The 24,016-nt window shown below is 45.8% G+C and overlaps 1 protein-coding gene across 1 annotated transcript; it reads right to left on the bottom strand.

Moving 5' to 3' along the window:
* Window positions 1-6,012: 6,012 nt before the first annotated feature.
* GPR132 (G protein-coupled receptor 132) lies at window positions 6,013-22,220 on the bottom strand. The gene is made up of 2 exons (XM_053409443.1): window positions 21,968-22,220; window positions 6,013-7,569 (listed from the first exon to the last, which is right to left on the bottom strand). Exon 2 carries the CDS (start codon window positions 7,536-7,538, stop codon window positions 6,537-6,539), a length of 1,002 nt encoding a protein of 333 aa, XP_053265418.1. The 5' UTR covers window positions 7,539-7,569; window positions 21,968-22,220; the 3' UTR covers window positions 6,013-6,536.
* Between the last annotated feature and the right edge of the window lie 1,796 nt (window positions 22,221-24,016).

Raw genomic sequence — 24,016 nt, 5'->3', positions numbered from 1 at the left:
GAAGCAACCAGGGAAAAACCACAAACTGAAGGACTGGTGATTTCCCCCCTTCCCCCTCTCTCCCCCCCAAAAACATAGATTTAGTTAACACCATCAACATCCCCCCCTGCCCCGCACCCCCACAGAAATCCCCACCCCAACACCAGTCCAGACGACCTCAACCACATTCCCCATCACCCACACCTTCAACATCCTCATACTCCATACTAAGGAAAAACAACTCCAACCTTAATAACACAACCCACAATCAGGCTAAAATCTGATACCCAACCAGCACTATGGTGGCACCAGAGCGTACCAGCACCCACATCCCCACCCCAACACACCAACAATGTTGCTCATAACATTGGCAACATTGCTTACGAACCTTATACCTGACAGCGACATTACAAAGTCACTTCACACTGTCTCGCTGATCACCCCCTATCGCAGACAACAGGGGGGATGGCCTGTCCTTGAACATGGCCTTCCACACCAGCTGAGACCTAGGACCAACCGGCTAAATGCCAGATGGCCCAAAATACCCCAAACAAACACCTATATGACTACATATAGGAAACTCCCTACAACTTACCCCCTACTCTTTAACCCAAATCTCACTCTAATCCCACTAGCCCCCCACCCACCACACCCTAGGTCAGCGCAACCCCACTGGTTCTTTAAACAACACGAAGAGAGAGACACAAGACAACCCGAACGGGTTGGCAGGGAATCGCCCCACATAATAGATAAGCAAGATGGCTAACCTAAAAGCAATCACATTAAATGTGAGGGGGCTGGGAAACCCCATCAAAAGAAAACGCATCACCTCATACATAAACACCATGAAACCACACATCACCTTCCTACAAGAAATACACAACCCACCCAAAGACAGCAAACTCCTGAGCGACCCCCGCTTCAGTCAACAGTGGGTCGCACAAGGCTCAGGGAAAGCTCGTGGTGTAGCCATAATACTCAGTAGAGACCTGAACTTCACTGCCACAACAGTCCTCAAGGACAAAAAAGGCAGATTCATTTTCGCTAAAGGGACAGTAGATGGCAAAATCAAACTGACAATCGGCTCCATATATGCCCCAAACACGAAACAACTAGAATTCTTCCAGAAGACACTAAACAAATTCCTCTCCTTCTCTGAAGGGGAAGCAATCCTAGGAGGGGACCTCAATCTAAATATGAAAGGTTTAGCCCTGAAAGATATCCACCCCACAACCCCATGGGCAACCTTCTTCCGAAGGAAACCCCCAACAACTAGGAACTCTTACAAGTTACTAAAAATGCTAAAAAACAGGGGTCTCTACGACATTTGGGGTGAGCAAAACCCGGGAGACATCAGCCATACATTCCAATCGGGACGCCATGATACAGTGTCCAGACTGGACAGCATTCTACTCACACAGGGTCTGATCCCCTCAGTAGAATCAACAAACATAGGTAACATTAAAATCACAGATCACGCCCCAGTAGAAGTCATCGTTAAAATAGGAGAAGGAACACAAACCACCCCATCATGGTCCTTCAGTCCCATCCTAACTACAAACAAACAAATTAGAGAGAGTCTCACAAAAACCCTCCAAAACTACTTCAAGGAAAACGATGTAAACAATATAACAACCCCCCTCCTATGGGACGCAATGAAAGCGGTCACCAGAGGAGCTTGCATAAAAGAGAAAACATTCCTTAAAAAACAAACCTCCTCAAAAATTAGCAAAATAGAACAAGACATCACAGCCCTCTCATCACGCTACGAACAAACAGGATCTAAAAAACTCCTCAAACTTATAGAACAAAAAAGGAGAGAACTAGACTCCCTAGAAATTAACAAAACAATGATCAACATTCTATACTCTAAACAACGTTTCTACGAATATGGAGGGAAAAACTCCAGATTACTAGCAAATAGATGTAGGAAAAAAGCACTCAAAACAAGAATACACTGCATCACCAAAAAAGACGGCAACATAACATTCTCCCCCGAAGAAATAACCTCAGAATTTGCAGAATTCTACTCCAACCTATACACCTCCCATAACCCACCAGAGAAGGAAATCAGAACATTTCTAGCAGGACTGACCATGCCTACCCTAACTGATGAGGAACAGGAATTCATGGACAGCCCTATCACCCCAGAGGAAATAGATGCGGTCCTCAAAAACCTGAAACCACACAAAGCCCCAGGCCCAGATGGCTTCACAGCAGAATTCTATAGGAAATTCAAAGAACCCTTGATGCCCTACATGACCCGCCTATTCAACGACATCATAAAAGGGGGGCCCCATCCCCAAAACCTGGACCCACTCCAAAATAGTCTCCATCCCAAAACCACTAAAAGATAGCCTTAAAGTAGAATCATACCGCCCAATCTCATTAAGATATTCACATCAATCTTGGCCAACCGCCTAAAAATCTTCCTACACAAGTTAATAGCCCCAGACCAGACTGGCTTTGTCCCTGGCCGCAATATAACAGACCCCATCAGGAAACTACTGAACCTGATCGAACATAGCAAGGCAAACAAACTCCCATTGACAATTATGTCCCTAGACATCCTCAAAGCCTTTGATTGCTTGGAGTGGAAATACATATTAGCAGTACTAGCTAACATGAAATTTGGCCCCAACTTCCTACAAATCCTCAAACAAATATACTCCCAAGCCTCAGCAAAATGCAGAACTAACAATATGTATTCTAATACTATAGCTATCCAAAGAGGCACGAAACAAGGATGCCCACTGTCTCCCTTCTTATTTATCCTGGCTCTGGAACCCCTAGCAATCCGCATCCGAGCAGCCACAGGCATCAAGGGAGTGGAAATAAAAGGCAGAACCTATAAATTAGGGCTCTTTGCAGATGACCTAATGGACACAACACCAGACCCCATAAGCACAGCAACCTCCCTAATCAGAGAACTCAACACATTTGCAATGGTGTCGGGCCTACAGGTAAATTTTACAAAGTCAGAAGCTATGTGCTTCAACACCCCTCCTCACACCCAAAAAGAACTCACGAAGGTCACCAAAATAAAACTTTGCCACACCAAGTTCAGATACCTAGGGGTACAAATAACCAGAAACCTCAATAAATTGTACCTCCACAACTACAAGCCCCTGTGGCGACAAATTAACAAAGACCTAAAGAGATGGAATAACATGAATTTCACTCTCTCAGACAAAATAGCCATGATCAAAATGATCACACTCCCAAAACTAACCTACTTATTCCAAACCCTCCCAACCTGGATCCCCTCAACCCAACTTCGCAGTTGGCAGAGAAAACTACACTCTTTCATCTTCTCACATAAAAAACCAAGAATAAGCCCCAAATACCTGCACCTCCCCACCTCAGAAGGAGGATGGGGAATCTCCAACATAGAAGCATATTACAATGCCAACCAAATACGCCATATAATCCCATATATACTAGAAGATGAGACAAAACAATGGGTACACCTAGAGAGGGACACAATTGAAAACACCTGCACCACGGCATGCCCACACCTCCCAAGCAAACTAGGGAGAATTCCCACAACACTTAACAGGTGCACGTGGACCATGCTCAAAGCATGGAAAACGCAAATGGGCAGGCTATCCCCAACCCTGTCCCCACTGGTCCCCCTGGCGTGCCACCCATTGTTCCACCGTGCAGCACAGGGCCTCCAGATGAGGGCCTGGCGAACCAGGGACTTATATCGCCTAGTAGACTTTTATAAAAATGGCAGACCCTTGTCAACACAGGAAATGCAGGACAGGCTAGAGGACACCCAGATGACCTGGTTGACACAACACCAACTACATGCCCTCTTAAACAACCCAACAGTAAAATCAGCAGCAACTAGGCCCCTGACAACCTTCGAAAACCTCCTCCTAACAACAAAGGGAAACGGTAAAGGGACGGTATCCGCAATATACAAAATACTACTCCAAAACCCCGCAAATCCCCTAGACGCAATCAAAAAACAATGGGAGAATGACATAGGCTATGAGATTAACCCCACTCAATGGACCAGAATGTGGTCTAAACCCCCCTTTAAATCCATATCAACAAAAAGAACTCACACTGAAACTCACCTACAGGTGGTACCTAACACCAAGGAAACTAGCGCTAATACACCCAGGAACCTCACCAAAATGCTGGAGAGGGTGCACCTCCACAGGCACATACCTCCACATGTGGTGGGAGTGTCCCAAAATTCAACTATTCTGGACAACAGCCATACAAGAAATATGTAAAATAACTAAGCAAGTAATAGACATCACCCCAGAATTGGCCCTACTAAACATCTTCCAAGACAACAATGCCCATTTACACCACAAAGAACTCATAACCCACCTGCTCTCAGCAGCCAGAAACACCATAACCAGACACTGGAGAGACCTGTCAGGAGTAAGCATGGACCAATGGTACCAAATAGTATGGGAAACAGCCCTACTAGAAAAATTAACTAATAAACTGAAACTGACACGGGGACAAACAGAAGAAGACGCCTTCACCCCAGTATGGCTCCCCTTTATCACATACACAACCCAACAGGACAATGACAATAATCCACCAACAGCATACAAATCAATATGGCTAACCTGATCCAAAACACCCACCCACCTCACTCACACACGAAAACAAAGATCACCACAGCCAATCACAAGCAAACAATCACACCCTAGGCCAACCCCAACCTCTCTCACCACCAAAGGAACACAAGTGAACAACACAAGCAACGCTGACACCAAACTCTACATACATTAAACATAATAGAAACACCGCCACCCAACCCCACCCCCATCCATCTTCCCTCTCTCCACCCCCCTTTCTTTTTTCTTCTCCCCCTAATGCCTCAACAAATGAAACAGATTTGTAAAAATGTTACATGGAAGAAGGAAAAAATACGAGGCACTACACTTCTGTAAAACAAGAAAATCCTTAATAAAAAATATTTTTAAAAAAAGGAAATGTAAAGAAAGGGAAGGTATCTTCTACCACATGTGGTGGACTTGCAAAGAGGTAAAGGCTTTCTGGGAAATGCTTTATAATGAGTTAAAGAAAATGTTTAAAAATACTTTTGTTAAAAAACCAGAAGCCTTTTTACTGGGTATAGTGGGTGAAGAGATTCCGAGGGAAGATAAAAGACTGCTTATGTATGCAACAACTGCAACAATAATTCTTTTAGCCCAAAAATGCAAACAAGAAGTACCAACGAAAGAAGAGTGGCAGATGAAGATGATGGACTTTGCAGAACTGGCGAAGCTGACGGGAAAAATCCGAAACCAGCATGATCAAGTATTCCAAAAGGACTGGAGTAAATTTATATGATATCTGAAAGATTATTGTAAGCAATTAACATCACTAGCAGGGTTGTCTAAAGACTTGTAATGAGAAATTTTGAGCCATTTTGTAATGAGTATAATTAGAACTGGAAAATGTACAAAATGCAATGATATAAAGGTTAATTTTGAAAGCCATGAGGCGGGAGGGAGGGAAGGCGATAGGCTCTACAGAGCCTCTCTCTACAAACTTATTTATATATCTAAGTTTGCCTGCCCTATTCCTGTATATAGGATAGCAAAGAGGGGTAACAGTGTCAAATCAACACTTTGGCAGGTAGAGCAGCTGTGTTTAGGATTGATTATATGTATTGCCTGATACCTGCTATCTGCATATGTAACTGCAGCAATCTAAACATTAAAGTCTTTGGAAAGAATCCTCCTCGTTCTTTGGCAACTGGGAGCCAGAACAAGGATCTTGCCATGCAGACACGGACATCTTAAATGACAACACCATCAACAACTGTGTGAAACAGTTGCTCTAGTGCAGTGGTAGCCAAACTTGGCCCTCCGGCTGTTTTGGGACTACAACTCCCATCACCCCTAGCTAACAGGACCAGTGGTCAGGGATGATGGGAATTGTACTCCTAAAACAGCTGGAGGGCCACGTTTGGCCATGCCTGCACCCCCAATTAACCCCCACATGCAGAGAGAGAGAGCCACATGCTTTCCGTGCAGCGTTTGTTGTGAACATTAGACGTGGAGCATGCAGTGATGAAGTGGGTCGTTTATTCAAGATACAAACTTGTGAGTTTTTGTACAAGGTCCAATATCGCACAAAAAAAAAGGATATCCCAAAGAGGTAATGCAATAGTTTCCTCTCTGCATTTAGAATTCTCTTGAACTGCTGTAATCCAACCCTTTCCTCTTGGTACAGGGGACAATAAATAATAAACCATGCACAAGCGACGCCAGCTTCCTCACCAGCAGGGTCTCCCAGTGTTGTGGGGTCCTTCACTGGTGCATCAACAAGCATTCCCCAGATTCAGCTGCAAGTTAGAACATCATGACATCATCCTGATATGCAAAACAGCCAGGATTTGCTGATAGGGCTATTCATCGCGCACAATGCAAATGAGACCGCACTGTGCACTGGGCAGTGCTTATCCCCCAAAGTGGGCAAGTTGGGACTCAGCCCAAGTGACACAAGGGGAAGATGAAGGCGTTGCCTCCCACCCACTTGCTTTTTAACACACAAGTCCTGCAGAGGAGGTGGTGCTACCTGCCCTCTTTATTTCCTGTCTCCTTCGTCGGCCTTTGGGAATCGTCGGCCTTGCTGCTGTCCGTCTTGGAGCCGCTGGACAGCTGAATCCCACACGCCGTGAAAGCCCGGCAAATTTCACGCCTGGCGTTCTCGCTAGCCAGCACGTAGATGAAGGGGTCAGCCACACTGTTGGCAGTGGAGAAGCAGAGGAACACTACAGAGATCGTGTAAATGCCTCTCTCGAAACTGCAGCTCTCCGCTGGGCGGAGAAAGTAGACTCCGGACCTGATGAGGAGCACCACATGGTAAGGGGCAAAGCAGACCAGGAATATGGCAATGATGGCAATTGCCAGGTGCTTCACTTTCGTTTTCTGGGGTGGGCTGAGGCTGCAGCTGCTCTTGATACACCGGAAGATCCGGTAGTTCATGAAAAGGAGCAGAGTGAATGGAACGAGGAAGCCCACAAAGAACCGTGCCACGTTGTATAAGGCTATACGGCGGTTGAGCGGCATCTCAAAGCAGATCGTGCTGTTCCTGTGCTGTATTTCTTCCTGGAAAAAAACGGGGCAATAGATCACAGCGACCATGACAAAGAGGAAGGTGGTGACTATCGCAGCCGTCCTCTGGCGCCGTATCCCTCTACTTTCCAGCGCGTACACAACCGCCACGTAGCGGTCGATAGAGATGCAACACAGCAATAAAATGCTAATGTAGATGTTGCAGAAAAAGATGTATCCTGTCACCTTGCAAGATAGGTCCCCCAGCTTCCAATCGCGGCCGTTTTGCACGTACAGGATCCAAAGAGGGAGGGTGCACAGGTACATCAGTTCGCAAAGGGAGAGGCCGAAAAGGTAGATGGCAGCGATGGTTCCCTTGTGAATCTGAACGAGCGTCAAGAAGGCAGTTAAGCAGTTGGCTGGGATGCCTATGATAAAGACGGTGCTGTATACTGCAACCAGAAGATGCTGGCTGTCTTTGTACGGCATGGCCGTGGAATTGCACATGGCGTTACTCATCTGGGCTCCTTCATCTGGGCCTTTGGAAGGTCTGAAAGCAAAATGGAGAAAGTTAGATGCGCTAAGGAATGGGAACAGGCCAATGCTGGCCTGCGATCTTTCTTTAAGCCCCCCCTCGAAAGCCACCATTTATACAAAGCCCCTAATGAAAGGGGAAGGGCTCTCACTCAGTGGTAGGACAGCTGCTTTGCATGCAGAAGGTACCAGGTTCAATTCCCAGCATTGCCTGGTAGGGCTGGGAGGGGCCCCTTGAGAAGATCTGCAAGGGATTGCCTTGCACGAATGCCCCTTTAAGAAGGCCCCAATCCACCTTTATGGCAGCCAGGGTGTTAAGTTGTGGGTGAACATATCAGATGACATAGTGATTCTTCAAATAGCTCTTGTTTATTCACAGGCCAGAACAGAACTGAACTGAAGGGTTCAGCCAGCCTGCTTATATAGAGCTCCAGTACAACGTAACTGTAACAACTTTCTGTAACTATCCAATCACTGAACGTCACTTTCGATCCCTTATTTGCATATGTGGACCTGAACTATCTACAGTATCCCCCTGCTGGCCCAGGGTGAGAACTTCAGTACATAACACAGGGCTACACCTCAGTCAAGCCCATGTGTAGCAGTCAATGGGGGCAGGAAGGGAGGCTGCCTGGCAGCTTGAGAAGGATTTTGTTTTTATTTGAACCCTGCAAGTATGGAATATAAATGCAATACCTAAACAGAGCATGCCTGGGGAATTTTCTAGCTCTCCAACTTTTAGTTTTGAAAATGACTCAAGAGGCTAAAATCACAGTCAGGTTTGCAAAATTCTTGCAGAGTGTCAAGCCAAGGGTGTGTCTCAAATATAATATGCACAATATGCACTGCACTCACCCCAAACATACTGTTCCTATCTTGTGTCAAGCTTAATGCTGTGTATAGTGCTGATTGGCCAGCACCTGTGATGTCACCAAGAATCTCTGTCTCTATTTGTTTCTCTCCTCTCAACCCAATTTCCTAGAGCAGGGGTTCCCCAACTTCCCTCACCCCGAGCACTGAGGTTCTTGGCAGACCACTGAATGATTTTTCTGCTTGTTGTAGCTACTCCAAAGTGCTGTGCTAGATGCTGTCTGATAAATGGAATGCAAATTGTTGTACAATAAAAAAAATATGATAAAAGAGGCAATGAAATGTGGTTAAAGATCATTATGAATATCAAATGCAACAGAAGTGCCGTCTCCCATCTTCAACCGTAAATCCCATGATAATTTGCAGACCATCTGAATGAAGTTCATGGACCATAGTTAGGGAAACCCTGTTGTAGAGTAATCTTGCCCTTTAAAAACGATTTCAATAAAGCAACAAATAATTGGATAAACCGATTCTAAGCAAAACTAAATACATAAACTAGTGGTTTTCAACCAGTGTGCATTGAATGATGGTCAGGGGTGCCGTGGGCAACACTGGCCTCTGTCCCTCTTTCCTTCCCTCCCTCCTCTGATGCCCTCTCGCATCTCTGCCTCCCAAAGGTTTGCACAGCTGTTTGTTGCAGCAGCCCTGGCTACAAGCTCAGCAGGTGAATGGTGCCTTTGTGGCTGGTCAGGGGGTGCTGGTCAGTGGCGTAGGAAGGGGAGTGCGGTGGGTGCGGACTGCCCCGGGTGTCATCACTGAGGGGGGGTGACAAAATGGCAAAAATATGTGTTATTAAAATAAGTAAATAAAAATTGGGCTCTCGACACTTTTTTTTTTGAAAAATAACTCCTGCACCTGCCACCCCCCCCATCCTACACCACTAATAGCTAGGTGAGGCGGGGGGCACTGGGAGCCACACCGCGGGGCCTGCAGTGTGCCTGAGACACACATCTCTCCTGCAAGCTCTGTGCTACTTTTTCGAGCAGCGTGGGGCTTGCATCTGCTCACAGCCTCAGCCGCCCTACAACTGAGGGGGAAGCTCCAGAGAGGCTCCACGCAGTGCACTCTGCCTTGGCTCACCCTGCCCCTGTGGGCAGTTTGCCCCACCCCCTTGGGCAGCTCGCTCCGCCCCTGGCTGCAGGACGTGTGTGCCGCACCGGGCACCCAAGCAGGTAGCTACGCCACTGGTTGCCAGGAGCTGAGTTGGCCTCGGAGTAAGCAAGCAAGCGGGCAAGGGAGCCCAGCCAGTCAGTCTGCCAGCCCTTGCTGCTGGGAATGGACAGGCAGGTTCCAGGCCCCTGTGGGGCAGTATAAGGAGACACCTTTCTTTGGGGTGGGGTGGGGCAGCTCAGAGACCAGGGGCGGCAGCAGCAGCTGCCTGCAGGACTCTCAAGGAGAGGGGAGAGGAGACTGAGGGAACACCCCACAAGGGAGTGTTTGAAAAAGGGTGAGAGGCTGCCAGCTCTGCAGGCAAGGGGGGGGGACCTAACTGGGCTCCTGAGCCCCACAGGAAGAACATAGTTGGTCAAGGGAGCCGTGGACTCAAACTCTGACATCAACAACAAGTGAAGAGAGAACGAGAGGAGACTGAGGGATGAGCTGTCTGCCATCGTGGTTCTGATGCTGGTTTACCCCACAAATGAAGGCTACGCTTGATCTTTCACAGAAACACAGGAAGCTGTCTTCTGCTGTGTCAGACCACTGGCCCATCTAGCTCAAAATTATTTGCATTGACTGGCTGTGACTCTCCATGGTCTCAGGCGGGGGGTAAATTCCAGCCCTGTCTGGGGATTAAACCTGGGACTCCTTCCATGCAAGCAGACGCTCTGCCTCTGAACTATATGGCCTTTCTCTTTTCCTATTTCCCAACACAGCTTTGCATTGCTTCTTTTCCTATCCTGGTTGCAGTGGATTTGCAAACCTCCCTGGCCAGCCCGTCTGCATTTGCTTGTACAGTGGTACCTCTGGATACAAACGGGATCTGTTCTGGAGCCCCGTTCGCATCCTGAAGTGAACGCAACCCGCATCTGCACGTCTGCACGTGTGCGGGTCGCGATTTGCTGCTTCCGCGAATGCGTATGACGTCATTTTGACCATCTGCGCATGCACGAGCAGTGAAACCCGGAAGTAATGCGGTTCGTTACTTCCAGGTCGCCACAGAGTGCAACCCGAAAGCGCTCAACCTGAAGCAACTTCACCCCGAGGTATGACTGTATATATGGTTTATCAGAATAAAAGTTTGCAGTCCCATACAGTCACGTATCCAATATACAACATAGAAACCAGATTCCAAAGAACCTCCTGGACTTCCCTCCTCCCCTTTCTGGGTCCTATATTATTAATCATTTCCTCCTGCATCTTTTATAATAATCCAAATCTTTTTACTTCTCCATTGTGTCGAAAATTCACCATTGAACAACAAGTGTTATTCCAATTCCACTAACGATTTTAACTGTTTACAATGGTTTTTAAGATAAGTTACAAATTTCCCCCATTCCTTATTACAATTTTGGTCTTCCTGATTTCTGATTCTTCTGGTCATTTTAGCCATTTCGGCGTAATCCATCAACTTGATTTGCCATTCCTCTCTGGTAAAGGTAAAGGGACCCCTGACCATTAGGTCCAGTCGTGACCGACTCTGGGGTTGTGGCGCTCATCTCACTTTATTGGCCAAGGGAGCCGGTGTACAGCTTCCAGGTCATGTGGCCAGCATGACTAAGCCGCTTCTGGCGAACCAGAGCAGTGCACAGAAATGCCATTTACCTTCCCGCCAGAGCGGCACCTATTTATCTACTTGCACTTTGACGTGCTTTCGAACTGCTAGGTTGGCAGGAGCAGGGACCGAGCAACAGGAGCTCACCCCGTCACGGGGATTCGAACTGCCGACTTTCTGATTGGCAAATCCTAGGCTCTGTGCTTTAACCCACAGTGCCACCCACGTCCCAGGGATTCTTATCTGGTGGGGACTTTTATTTTCTTCCTTGGCGAGCTTCATGATCTGCTTCAAAGCCATGACTTCCCTCCTCTCTGGACATTTTGCCTGGGTCTTGCTCCACTTCTGGAAGCCCACTGGAGCTCAATAGCGAGAGCGTCTGCGTGGTGCAAGAGCCCTTTCACCATTGCCTCTTGCAAAGCTAACACAGAAACCAACTGCAAGCCTTGCCGTCGAGAGAAAGTTGTAAATGGCTGGGGCCTCAGTTAACGTAAACAGCCCTATCCCTCCCAGGGAGGCCCCCCCTTTCTCAGTTCCTTCTGCCTTTTATATTTCCTGTGCCACTATGTGTAAGAAATTATGCAAGTGGCACCAGCTAGAAAGAAAGAAAGAAAGAAAGAAAGAAAGAAAGAAAGAAAGAAAGAGAGAGAGAGAGAGAGAGAAAATACCCTCTGTGGCACCTTAAAAGCCAAACCCAACACGTTTCGATAGATTAAGGATGGACAGATTTGCCTGTTTTGGTTCCCTGTTTTTCATTCCCCCCCCAGTCTTAAATTCAAGTTCTTTACCTTTCTGCAGAAATTTGAATAATAATAATAAAAAAATAAGCCTCATGAAAATTTGTCAGCATTTGGTTTGAATTTATTCTAATACTCAGATTTTTGCATGCAGTTTTGACTAATATACTTTTATGTGTGCAAGAAATTCATATGCTGCCCTACACCCACAGGTCTCAGGGTGGTTACAACACAAAACCACAATATAAAAATACGAAATACATAATAGAAATAACTAACAAAAACAACCCAATAAACCCCCTTTCCCCAACACATTTTAAAAGGGCATTGGCTGTCAATCAGCCAAAGAGGAATGTTTTTGTATGTTATTTTCACTTGTGCATGACTTTCTGCACATTACTTTGCAGGAGAACTGCACCACAACATTTGAAGGCATTCACATTTAACGGTGAACCTGCCCAGTTCACACTTCCCAAAATGATGCAACCCCCCCCCAAAATGATGCCTCCTGTCAAAATTTGTGGTTCTCTGAATTTTGCAATGCAGTTCTCCAGAAATGCACATGCTGGCGAAAATAACATACAAAATTGCACTATCTTGGGGGAATCTGTTTTGCAAAAATGTGTGGATTAGGCAAGGTCGTGTAAAAGGAAAATAAAAAATTAGGATATTAGGAGGAATTTGCACTAAAATGAAGGGGAATTTTCACAAGGACTGATGTGGAAATGTGGAGAAGTAAGGATTAGAGAAATCATGTTTACCACACTTCAGTTCCATGCATCTAGGTGACAAAATTATTCACACATGCATAGATAACTACAGAACTTGCTCCATGACAGCCACCAATTTGGATGGTTTTAAAAGAGGATTGGACAAATTAGAATTTGCATTGGGCTAGTGATTTTGATACTTTCCAGCTTCAGGGAAAGTTTTTGCAGCCTGTTGCATTTCTGCACCAACTTGTCTCACAAGGAGCCCTTCTGCTTGGCACGCCTGCCACTGAACCTTCGCACGAGGCAAAGGATCATAGGGAATGTTGTAGAGGGCTTATTCACTGGCCAGACTTAACTGTTGCCCTACAGTAGGGCTGGGGAACCTTTTTCCTGCTGAGGGTGACATATTTTCTGGGGATAATCTGCCAGGGGTTACATGGAAGTGGTGGAAGGAGCCAGATCCAAAGAAGGGGAGGTGCTCACTTCCTTCTCTTTCTCTCTCTGCTATCCCCCTTTGCCACCCACAGTAAATTAGACCAAGGGCCACGTGAGGGCTGAAATTTGCCTACTCCCTGCCCTCCATGTTAAGTATATTTGTTTAATTGACACCAAAATGGAGAATGCTTGAATGTGTATTGCTGACTTTGGAGATTTTCCATAGCAGCATACTAAGAGCTTTCTGAGCTCTGATTAAGTTAACGATTAACTGAGAATGTTCTCTGCTCTATCACATGAGTGTTTAACCTTAGATCACGTAATCAAGGTATTCAATTGCAAATCGCCATCTTGGAAGGCTGGTGGCTGTTTTCTTTGTTCCCAGGCTCCGTGAGTGAAGGATGTGCAAATTACTCACTCTAAGGAGCTTACAGTCTTGGGATGAAATGCAGGCTAATGTGTGTGTGTGTGTGTGTGTGTGAAAGCTATGCTTGTGAGCTCTGATTATAAGTTATTTTATTTCTAAGAAGATGCCTTGGACAGGCATGTGCCTTACGGAACTATCTGGATGTATCTTTGATTGTTTTGTTTTGGAAGAAAGTTCTGCAAGTAAAGTTTTAAACAATACGTATCACATTAATGCATTACTTAATACACTGTCTGGACAATGTTTTATTCCAAGAAGAGGAGTCAATTTTTATGCATCTGTTTGCTTCAAGCTGAACAATATTAGTATCTGCAGTACTCCAGGAATGTACTGCCTTTCAGTTAAGCAACTCTGGACAATTTGATGATCTGGATTTTGAAACTATGTTCAAGGAGTTTCTTCAGAAGGAAGGGCCATGATTCAGTGCTAGAGCATTTGCCTTGCATGCAAAAGGTCCCAAGTTCTGTCTCTGGCATCTGCAGATATGGCTGGGAATGTCTCCTGCCTGAAACCCCGGGGAGCTGCTGCCAGCCAGTGTAGACAATACTGGGCTAGATGGACAAATGGTCTGACTCAGGGTAGGGCAGCTTCCTATGTTCCTAAGGTTTTCAAGCATCCCTCAATGAAAACCTTTAGAGGTATCTCAGGGATCTCTGGAAAATCTTTATCAGGGGTCAGCAAACTTTTTCAGCAAGGGGCCGGCCCACTGTCCCTCAGACCTTGTGGGTGGGTGGGGGGCAGACTATTTTTTTTGGGGGGGGGAATGAATGAATTCCTATGCCCCACAAATAACCCAAAGATGCGTTTTAAGTAAAAGGGCACATTCTACTCATGTAAAAACACGCTGATTCCCGGACCATCTGTGGGCCGGATAGAGAAGGCAATTGGGCTGGATCCGGGCCCCGGGCCTTAGTTTGCCTATCCATGGTCTTTATCATCAAGTTGTCCTGAGCAGCCTGGCTGCAAGGCAGTCCATTCTTGGAAGACAAGGTGTGAGCAAATATCAGCCCTTGGCCTGATTTCAGGTGGCCCTTGACAAAAAAAAAGGCGGGTGGCAGAGAAAGAGTTAATCATTAACTCTGCAAGTTGCTCAGAGTCCTTTAGAAAAACTCTTGTGGAAAAACCCCAAGGAAACCCAAACCTTGGGTATGTGCAGGCCCTCCTGGAATCTCTTGCCACTCGGAGACGAGGGTGTTCGCAACATCATCCATTGTGCTCTTTGTGATATTGTGGGCTCCTTTGGCTGGACCAGAATCAGAAAGGTGGCATATAAATAAAGTTATGAGTAAATAAATAAAAGTAAGATCAATGCGCCTGGACACCGAATGCACATCTACTGCTCTTCCTAGCCCTGGCAGGAACTGGCACTTCAGAAATCAACGGTTGCTGTGCGTCTGTAAGTTGTGGTTATTCTATACTAAGAATAGCCAGATCCATTGTGAGATAAAACATCTGCTTTTCAGGCTGCAGTCAGGTTGCTAACACACCTTGCTTCAGAAGCCAGTGCAGGACAGGATATTGACAGGGTTGGGCAGGCTTTTATGGGGCGGGTAGGATAGTCAAGCAGCAAAGCCTGCTGAAACAACAGGGGTATTAAAATGGGGGGGGGGACTCGTGTACTTATATCTATGGGTCCTCTTTGTGATGCTTTTGTTGTTTATGTATTTAGTTTTGCTTAGGATCATCTTTGAAATGGCCGGGTTTTGCAACTATGGGTTCTTCCAGCTGACCTATTTGTTGGGTGTTCATCCTGATTTGCTTGAACAAAGCCTACGGGAAGGATAGATTATGGTCAGTCTTAGTTGGTCATAGACTTAATGAAAAGCCTTAATGAAATGAAGATACACTATGTCCACAACATTCCCCTGATCTACCAAGCTTGTAACTCCATCAAAAAAAGAAATGAGATTCACCTGGCATGTAATCACAGCATCCCTTTCTAAGCACTCACAGACCGACTGTTGAATTATTTGTTCTAGGACCTTTCCTGATATTGATGTCAATCTCACCAGTTGGTAATTACCCAGGTCTTCTTTTCTCCCCTTTTTGAAGATAGGGACAACATTTGCCTGCCTCCAGTCTGGAGGGACTTCACCTGTTCTCCAAGAATTCTCAAAGAACATAGACAAAGGCTCTGAGATTACCCCTGCAAGTGCCTTTAGTTCCCTTGGGTGCTGCTCATCAAGCCCTGGATATTTGAATTCATTTAAAGTAGATGGGTGTTCCCTTACCACCTCTTTTCCTATCTTGGGCTGCAACTCCCTCCTTCCATCATTTATTCTGTTACTACCAGGTTGGGCGGGTGGCACAGAGCCTAGGGCTTGCCGATCAGAAGGTTGGTGGTTCGAATCCCCGCGACGGGGTGAGCTCCCGTTGCTCGGTTCCTGCTCCTGCCAACCTAGCAGTTCGAAAGCACGTCAAAGTGCAAGTAGATCAATAGGTACCGCTCCGGTGGGAAGCTAAATGGCATTTCCGTGCACTGCTCTGGTTCACCAGAAGCGGCTTAGTCATGCTGGCCACATGACCTGGAAGCTGTACGCTGGCTTCCTTGGCCAATAAAGCGAGATGAGTGCTGCAACCACAGAGTTGGTCAGAACTGGACCTAATGTTCAGGGGTCCCTTTACCTTTACACCAGGTTGGGCACTGCTTTCCTTTTGGCTGAAGACAGAGGCAAAATAGGTGTTGAGTAGTTCTGCTTTCTCGCTGTCACCCAACAACCTTTCTCCATCTTCTCCACGCAGAGGACCTACTGCTTGCTTCTTCCTCCTCTTGTTTCGGAGATATCCGATGAAACCTTTATTATTATTATTATTGCTAGCCTCTCTTGCAATAATGTATCCTTTCCCCTTTCTTCCATTTCTTATATTTGTTTGATTTGCTTGCAGGGAGGTTATACATCAAGGAGCACTTGTCCTGATTTGCTTATGTGGGGCTGTTTATGAGCATTCCTCCTGATCTGTCTGCAGATTCTACAACGTTGCCTATTTGATGAGCATTTATCCTGATTTGTTTACAAAGTGGTTAAATGGAGCTCTGTCAAAGCAAGGTGTATTCCACACTTTCATGTGCATTTCCCCACCACTTTCCTTTTCACAAGACTTTTATAGACTTCTATCTTGTCCCCTCTTACTTTCCTTTTCCCTGGACTAAAAAGTCACATGGTCCCAACAGTTCCACCCAGTGTCTGCAAGATGACTGGGTTCCTCTCTTCAGTGTTAAGGAAGCAGCTCCTATGTTTTGTTTAGTTTTAAAAAGAGGATCTGAGAACAGGCATCTCGTTCTATGAAAGCGGATGTGGAAATAGTAGAAACATCTGTTCGGAGCCCACTCAAAAATGCCCCAAAGCTCCCCTTTGGGAGAGTTATTAATTGCATAATACAGTCATACCTCGGGTTGAAGTAGCTTTGGGATGAATATTTTCGGGTTGCGCTCCACGGCGACACGGAAGTAACGGAATGTGTTACTTCCGGGTTTCGCCGCTCATGCAGATGCTCAAAATGACGTCATACGCAGTCGCAGAAGCGGCGAAACGCGACCCGCGCAGACGTGCAGTTGCGTCTTACGTTTACTTTAGGATGCGAACGGGGCTCCGGAACGGATCCCGTTCATACCCAGAGGTACCACTGTATTGTTATAGATGGGGGGCAGTGCTAAACCCTAGAAATTATTAAGTGGGATATGAAGGGAGAAATACAAGCTGCAGAGGAATTCCTGAGCTAGCCTATGCAAGACGACCTGGCCAAGTTAGGGACATTAAGAAACAATACAGGGCCATTGAGGGCCATTGACAAGGCAAGAAAACTGTCCTTCCCCTTGCCCTGAGGTGGGAACAGAGACCGGGGCTTTGGAAGGTTGGCAGGGTTAACTGGGTGAGAGGTGAAAAGAGAGTTTTTAGCAGGGTGTTCTGGGAAATAAAAACTGAGATTCATCTTGGGCAGGCTGGCTGAAGGCTGGCTGTGAAAGATGCCTTGGACTCCAGAGTTGCTTTGCTGTGAGGAACAAGCCCCTCTTAAAATGACCATGCTGTCAGATTGGGACTGAAGTGTAAATAGGCGAATAAGCCATATTTCTTAAAACTACGACAGTTTCTGTCTCAATTCTCCAAAGGAACACAGACCCTGAGTGAATGCCTGGCACCCCATGGGCTCTTGTTGCAGCTTGGCAGAGGGTGTGGGTGGCACACAACTTTTGTAACAAGATTATCTTCTAACGCCTTAGGGGCAGTGATTCCCAAATCACTGGGAGGGACCATAGCACAATGGTGAGGCATCTCCTTTGCATGCAGAAGATCCTAGCCAGGTACAATTCCAGTAATCTCCCACAATGCCCTTAACGTAACGTTTCCCGGGGCATTGTGGGAAACAAAGATGGGGGCCTCCCGGTTGGGGTTTGGAACCTGCCGCTTTAATTTCCTACAATATTCTGGAGCAATGTAGGCACTTGGGAAATTTAAACAGTGGCTGGCACGGACTAGGTTGCTGCTACTTGTTGCCTCTCTGGGTAAGGGTGCCAGCTTGGCTCAAACTTAAAGTCAGTCCTGTTGCTGTAGGGGAAAGTGAAAAGAACGGAGGTGTTTAGATACTGAACCAAGCAGGAAATCACACCAGGCCATGCATGTCAGCGTGGTAATGCGGGTTGCCAGTGTGGGAGAAGCAGGGTGGGAGAGCAGATAAAAACAGACAGTGTGTGTGAAGAAATAACAACGGCAACCAAATTTCCTGTTGAGTTTACTGTTAGGTTACTGGATTATGAACTGATCCAGTTTTTAGTTGTTTACCGCCTCGTCTTCCAACCTTTGTCAACCTGGTGCCCTCCTGATGCCAACTCCCGCCATCGCTGGCTGGGGCTGATGGGAATTTGCAGTCTGGAACATCTGGAAAGTGCCAAGCTGGCAAAGGCTATAGTAATAGTATATTTTGTGAGCTGCTCTATGATCAGGATGGTGTGGTGTTTAAGGCTTCTGTTGACACCCAGATTTAATTTTTGGTGATGCATTATTTTTATTTTTGCATTTTGTTGTTAGACCTTATTAAGGTTAGAGTTCAATTTTGTGGAATATTTTTGGATGAGAGGCTTTCACTAACTTACCGATTATTTCACAGAATAATTGAATCATAGATTTGTAGAAGGGACCCTGAATTATTTCCCCCTCTTTCTTTTAAATAAAAATAAACATGAAGCAAAAAGAAAGCAGCTTGTTGTTTTCTGTAAATTATGAATTGTGGGGAAATTCCGCCCCCCCCGAGTTGTGATCCGCCTTGAGAGTAGTTTACTATAGAATGGCATAGACACAGGATGATGACAATGGGGAATTAATTTGATCTTTGTTGCCTATGAGAATTACAGGGGAAACTAACATGACAAAAGAACCTTAGTAGCATACATTCCAGGGTTATTAGATAACAACTTGTTCTCATTTGCTTGCTACCATCTCTGCCCAATTCCTTTTTTAAAAAATGAGGTTTTATTAAAACTTTTGCATGGTACAATAAAAAAACCTAATCTAAACAAAGAAGAAAGGAAGAAAAGAGAGATAAAGAAAAAGAGATAGAAAAATGTGAAGCCCTCTCTCACTGACATACAGTCATACCTTGTTTTTCAAACGCCTTGGTACTCGTACTTAAGTGTTTCAGTTTTTGAACGTTCTTTCAAAGCTGTATGTCCGACACAGCTTCCGATTGAGTGCAGGAAGCTCCTGCAGCCAATCGGAAGCTGCGCCTTGGTTTTCGAACAGTCCCGGGAGTCGAATGGACTCCTGGAATGGATTAAGTTTGACAACCAAGGTACCACTGTATCTTAACTTTTGTCCCATGCAGAAAAAGGTGTGTCCTCCCAGAATTTTAAAAGGACCGGGGGTGGGCGGGGGGAAAGGACCAAAGAGGAATACAGAATAAAACTATCCAACTATCTGTCTGTCAGCTCTATCTACAAGATTTCTTGAAAATATTTGAAATGATCACTCCAAGGTAATACCCAGTTATTTTTCCTTCTGCTGTCTCTGCCCAGTTCCTGAGCAAAACGGATACAGTGGTACCTCGGGTTAAGTACTTAATTCGTTCCTGAGGTCTGTACTAAATCTGAAACTGTTCTTAACCTGAAGTACCACTTTAGCTAATGGGGCCTCCTGCTGCCGCAGCAGATTTCTGTTCTCATCCTGAAGCAAAGTTCTTAACCCAAGGTACTATTTCTGGGTTAGCGGAGTCTGTAACCTGAAGCGTCTGTAACCCGAGGCACCACTGTAGTTGCTTTGGAAGACGATAATCAGGCATCCGCACAACATGACCAGTCCAGCGAAGTTGATGTTGAAGAATCATTGCTTCAACACTGGTGATCTTTGCTTCTTCCAGTACACTGATATTAGTTCGCCTGTCTTCCTAAGTGATGTGTAAAAATTTTTGAAAAATCTTTCGAGGAATTGGAGATGGCGTTTATAAATGGTCCATGTTTCACAACCGTACAGTAAGGTTGGTAGGACAATAGCTTTGTAAACAAAGTCCTGTTTGAAAGTCCTGTGATTCCCAACAATGGGGGCTTCAAAGGGAAGCCTCACCTGATGTAATGATGACATTTGGTGATTGACAGGTGGGCAGCCCTGCATGCCTGTCAACTTTGGCTCACTGGGATGTGGATGGGGCTAAAAATCAGGCTTCTCCAGGCAACAACAAGCAGATATCCAAAGTACAGAATTGGCTATAAGATCTCGTGCCTGAAAACATATGAGCATGCAGATTTAGTTATTTGCTACAGGAATTTTCTGCCTTTCCTTCAAGCTGCTAGAGGCAGCACGCATGTATTTGTCTCTTACATTTTACCCTCTTCTACAACAACCGTGTCAGGTAGGGCAGGCTGAGAGATAATGACTAGTCTCAGCTGACCTAGTAAGTTTCGTAGCTGAGTGGGAATTCGAATCACTTGGCGCCTTTTGAATAAATCTGAATACTGGGAATTTGAAGCTAGACTTCCCTGGTCTGATATGCAAACCAAGGTACTTACACTGGGTTTCTGAAGCTGCTGAATCTAGCCCAACACAGTCTTTGCTGACTGGTAAGCAGATGTGGGGGATGTGGCATGCTGGCCACATGACCCGGAAGGTGTACGCTGGCTCCCTCGGCCAGTAAAGCGAGATGAGCGCCGCAAGCCCAGAGTCAGCCACGACTGGACCTAATGGTCAGGGGTCCCTTTACCTTTACCATCCCAGCAGATCTTTATCTTTAACATCCCAGCAGAGACCGACACTTAAAATGCTTAAATAGGGATCAAACTTGGGATCTTGTGCATGTAAAGAAATAGACATTGATGTCACTGTTTTTGTAAGGGATTCAATCACATGCCAACAAATTAAGGTTAAACAAGTCTAAGTTGGTTGGGAAGTCTTGCAGAAGAAACCCGCTTCCCCAAAGTATCGGACTTCTTGCAATAAAGAAAGTGACACGAAAATGCACTGGAAAGTGTGGGGTCTCACTTTCTTCCACACAGCTTCATCTAACCTTCCTCAAAACAAAATCAGGACGAACGATCAGCAAACACATTGCCTGGAAGTTCCTGCTGAGCTACAGCTCCTCAGCCAAATGCACAAATCCAGCCATCACAATCTCACTCTCCCAATCCGGATTTTGCAGCCACTACAATTCATACTGAATAAATGTTCTAACCACACAGCTATTTGATCATGACAAACAACCCTGAGAGGTAGGCTAGGAAGAGAGATAAAAACCGGCCCAAGGTCACCCAGCAAGTTTTGGGACAGAGTGAGGATGTGAACCTGGGTCTCACAGATCTTTTTCCTGAGAATTCCAACCGCTACATTACACCAGCTCTTGGTTCCAGACAGGCAGTGGCTTTCTGTGAGAGCTGATCTTAGGTGACAGACACATTATTTCTTGTGATAAACACCCTGACCTCTCGCATCGCACCCATGAAGCTTCGGGATGATTATATATTTGTATTCAAAAATGTATACCCAGGGCTTGTTTCAGGTGGAACTCACCAGAACTCAGTTCTGGCACTTCTCAGGTTGGGCGCCATTGCCACGATAAGAGAACAAGAGAACAAGTTCATGGTGAGTTCACCTCTTTTCCTAGGAAATAGCACTATATATACCCTTTCTCCTCCCCTCACCCCCCCAAAAAGCTGGCATGCAAAACCAATGTGAAATGGAATTACAATGAAAACATTCCCAGTCTCAAACGACACATGTGCTCTGCCATGAAGGTATTAGAACTGTCACAAAAACCTCTCCGTCAGCGTGATCACGAGGATGCATGTGGTAATGTTGAGCAACGGTGCTTCTCTATTACCCATGTATTATCTATGTGTGCATATAATTGCCTGTCTTCAGCCTACAGCTGCTTTCTCTACGAGGGAGTAAGTATCACTGGACTCAGTAAGGCAGGCTTCTGAGTAAGGCTGGAAAGGGTGGCGCTGCATATCGCCACAGGGGCAACCCCAGTCGAGCACCGAATGGGGCACCCGTGTCAAAAAATGCCAGTGTCAGAAAACACTAGCGATGGCTTACCTTTGCGATCAGCAGCTCCCGGTTCTTCTCGTGTGCCTTGGAGCTCTTTTTTCGCGAAGGAGTATAAGAAGAAGCTGAGGTCCTCCGGCTACTGCTGGCATCGACTTGTCTCTCTCCCCCTACATTCATGAAACCGGGGCCAGGAAGTAACAGTCAGTTGTGGTGTTAGCTCATGCTCCAAACAAAGGGAGGGGTGGGGGGAAACAGAAGAAGAAAAAGAAAAGAACCCTGCACAACTAACTCAATTGTTTCAACACTGCCCACTTAATAGGAGTGAGAAATAAATAAAAAAACAGCGGCATTTCCTAGGATCTAACCACATGCTGCAATTGTTAGTATACTATCGCTAGCAGAGAGGACTGTGCTTTTTTTAGTTTGGAGAAAAGGCGAGTTTGAGGCAACATGATAAACTCTATACAGTGGTACCTCAGGTTACATGCGCTTCAGGTTACAGACTCCGCTAACCCAGAAATAGTGCTTCAGGTTAAGAACTTTGCTTCAGGATGAAAACAAAAATCGTGCTCCGGCGGCGCGGCAGCAGCAGGAGGCCCCATTAACTAAAGTGGTGCTTCAGGTTAAGAACAGTTTCAGGGTTAAGAACGGACCTCCAGAACAAATTAAGTACTTAACCCGAGGTACCACTGTAAAATGATGCATTGAGAAAGGGGATGGAGAAAAGTACCGTCCCCTCCCTCCTAAAACAAGGCCTTGTGGACATCCAATCAGAGCTATCTTTCTAGAAAAAGAGGGGCTGGAACTTGCCAGGAAGGCCTCCCTTGTTCTCTTAGAATGCCAATGGCACCCACCTGAGAGTTGCCAGAACTGGGCCGTTTAGGGCTTTAAAGGTCAGCACCAACACTTTGAATTGTGCTCGGAAACATACTGGGAGCCAATGTAAGTCTTTCAGGACTGGTGTTATATGGTCTTGGCAGCCACTCCCAGTCACCAGTCTAGCTGCCGCAAGGCCCTAAGATTAAGAGTCTCATACACTGGCAATTGAGCTATCCCACAGGGATATGTTTGGACCTATGTAATACTGCAGGAAAATTTTCCTTGTGGCACCATATAAAATGTCACAGGGTAGCGAACCCAAAACAAACATTTACTGCCAATGCTACTGCTATCCTTCCTTCTACGCTACATGAAGGACCGCCCATCAATTCAAGTAAATGCACACATTTTTGCCTAGTCTTTCCTTGGCCTATAAGATTGGCCCGTTATTTGTTTTTAGAATACTGTTTTACTGTTTTCATGCTGTGTTTTTGTATTCCACTCCGAGGTTTCTAAATATCAAGTGGGTTACAAATTCTTTTTAAACAAGCAAGTAAATTTTGCGGTGCATTTGTGAAGAGTGCCAAGCTACAGTAGATGCACCAAAAGGTTGCGTCAGTACATCTTTTGCCCTGATAGGCATCACTTTCACACAAACTTACATCGAAGCACACTGGCCAGTTTAATGCTCATTCGCCGAGTTACCACAGGTCCTTTCGGAGCTCTTTGCAATAATCCCTTTTCGGTTGTAACCAACCCTGGATACCGTAATTTGGTGCCATTGGCAAACTTGGCTCCCTACCCAAAAGTTGCAATAATAGCAAACAAATAAAATAACTTACATGTTGCTGCCCTTTCACGACACCAAAAATCTGCTGCCTGAGGCAGCGGTTTCACTCCAGATGTTCATTCCAGCGGTTTCACTCCAGATGTTGTGGACTACAACTCCCATCAGCGCCAGCTTACATGGGATGGTGGGAGGTCTTAGTCAAGACATATGGAGGGCTGGCTCTCCCTGGCTGGGGATGTGAAGGCCTGGGGGAAAACTGGGAGGAAAGACAGGGAGCTTTCTCCCAAATTTTCCAAAACTGTTAAGTTGTGGGTGAACATATCAGACAACACAGCGATTCTTCAAACAGCTCTTGTTTATTCACAGGCCAGGACAGAACTGAACTGAAGGGTTCAGCCAGCCTGCTTATATAGAGGTCCACTAGAACGCAACAGTAACCATTTTCTGTAACTATCCAATCACTGAACGTCACTTTCAACCCCTTATTT

The sequence above is a fragment of the Podarcis raffonei genome, chromosome 1, assembly GCF_027172205.1.
Source record: "Podarcis raffonei isolate rPodRaf1 chromosome 1, rPodRaf1.pri, whole genome shotgun sequence".
NCBI lineage: Eukaryota > Metazoa > Chordata > Lepidosauria > Squamata > Lacertidae > Podarcis > Podarcis raffonei.
The sequence above is the reverse complement of the archived record's forward strand: the minus strand, read 5'-3'. Positions and strand labels throughout refer to the sequence as shown.

Coding starts and splice junctions, on each gene's coding strand:
- GPR132 (XM_053409443.1), bottom strand. CDS start 7,538: ATGAGTAACGCCATGTGCAATTCCACGGCCATGCCGTACAAAGACAGC.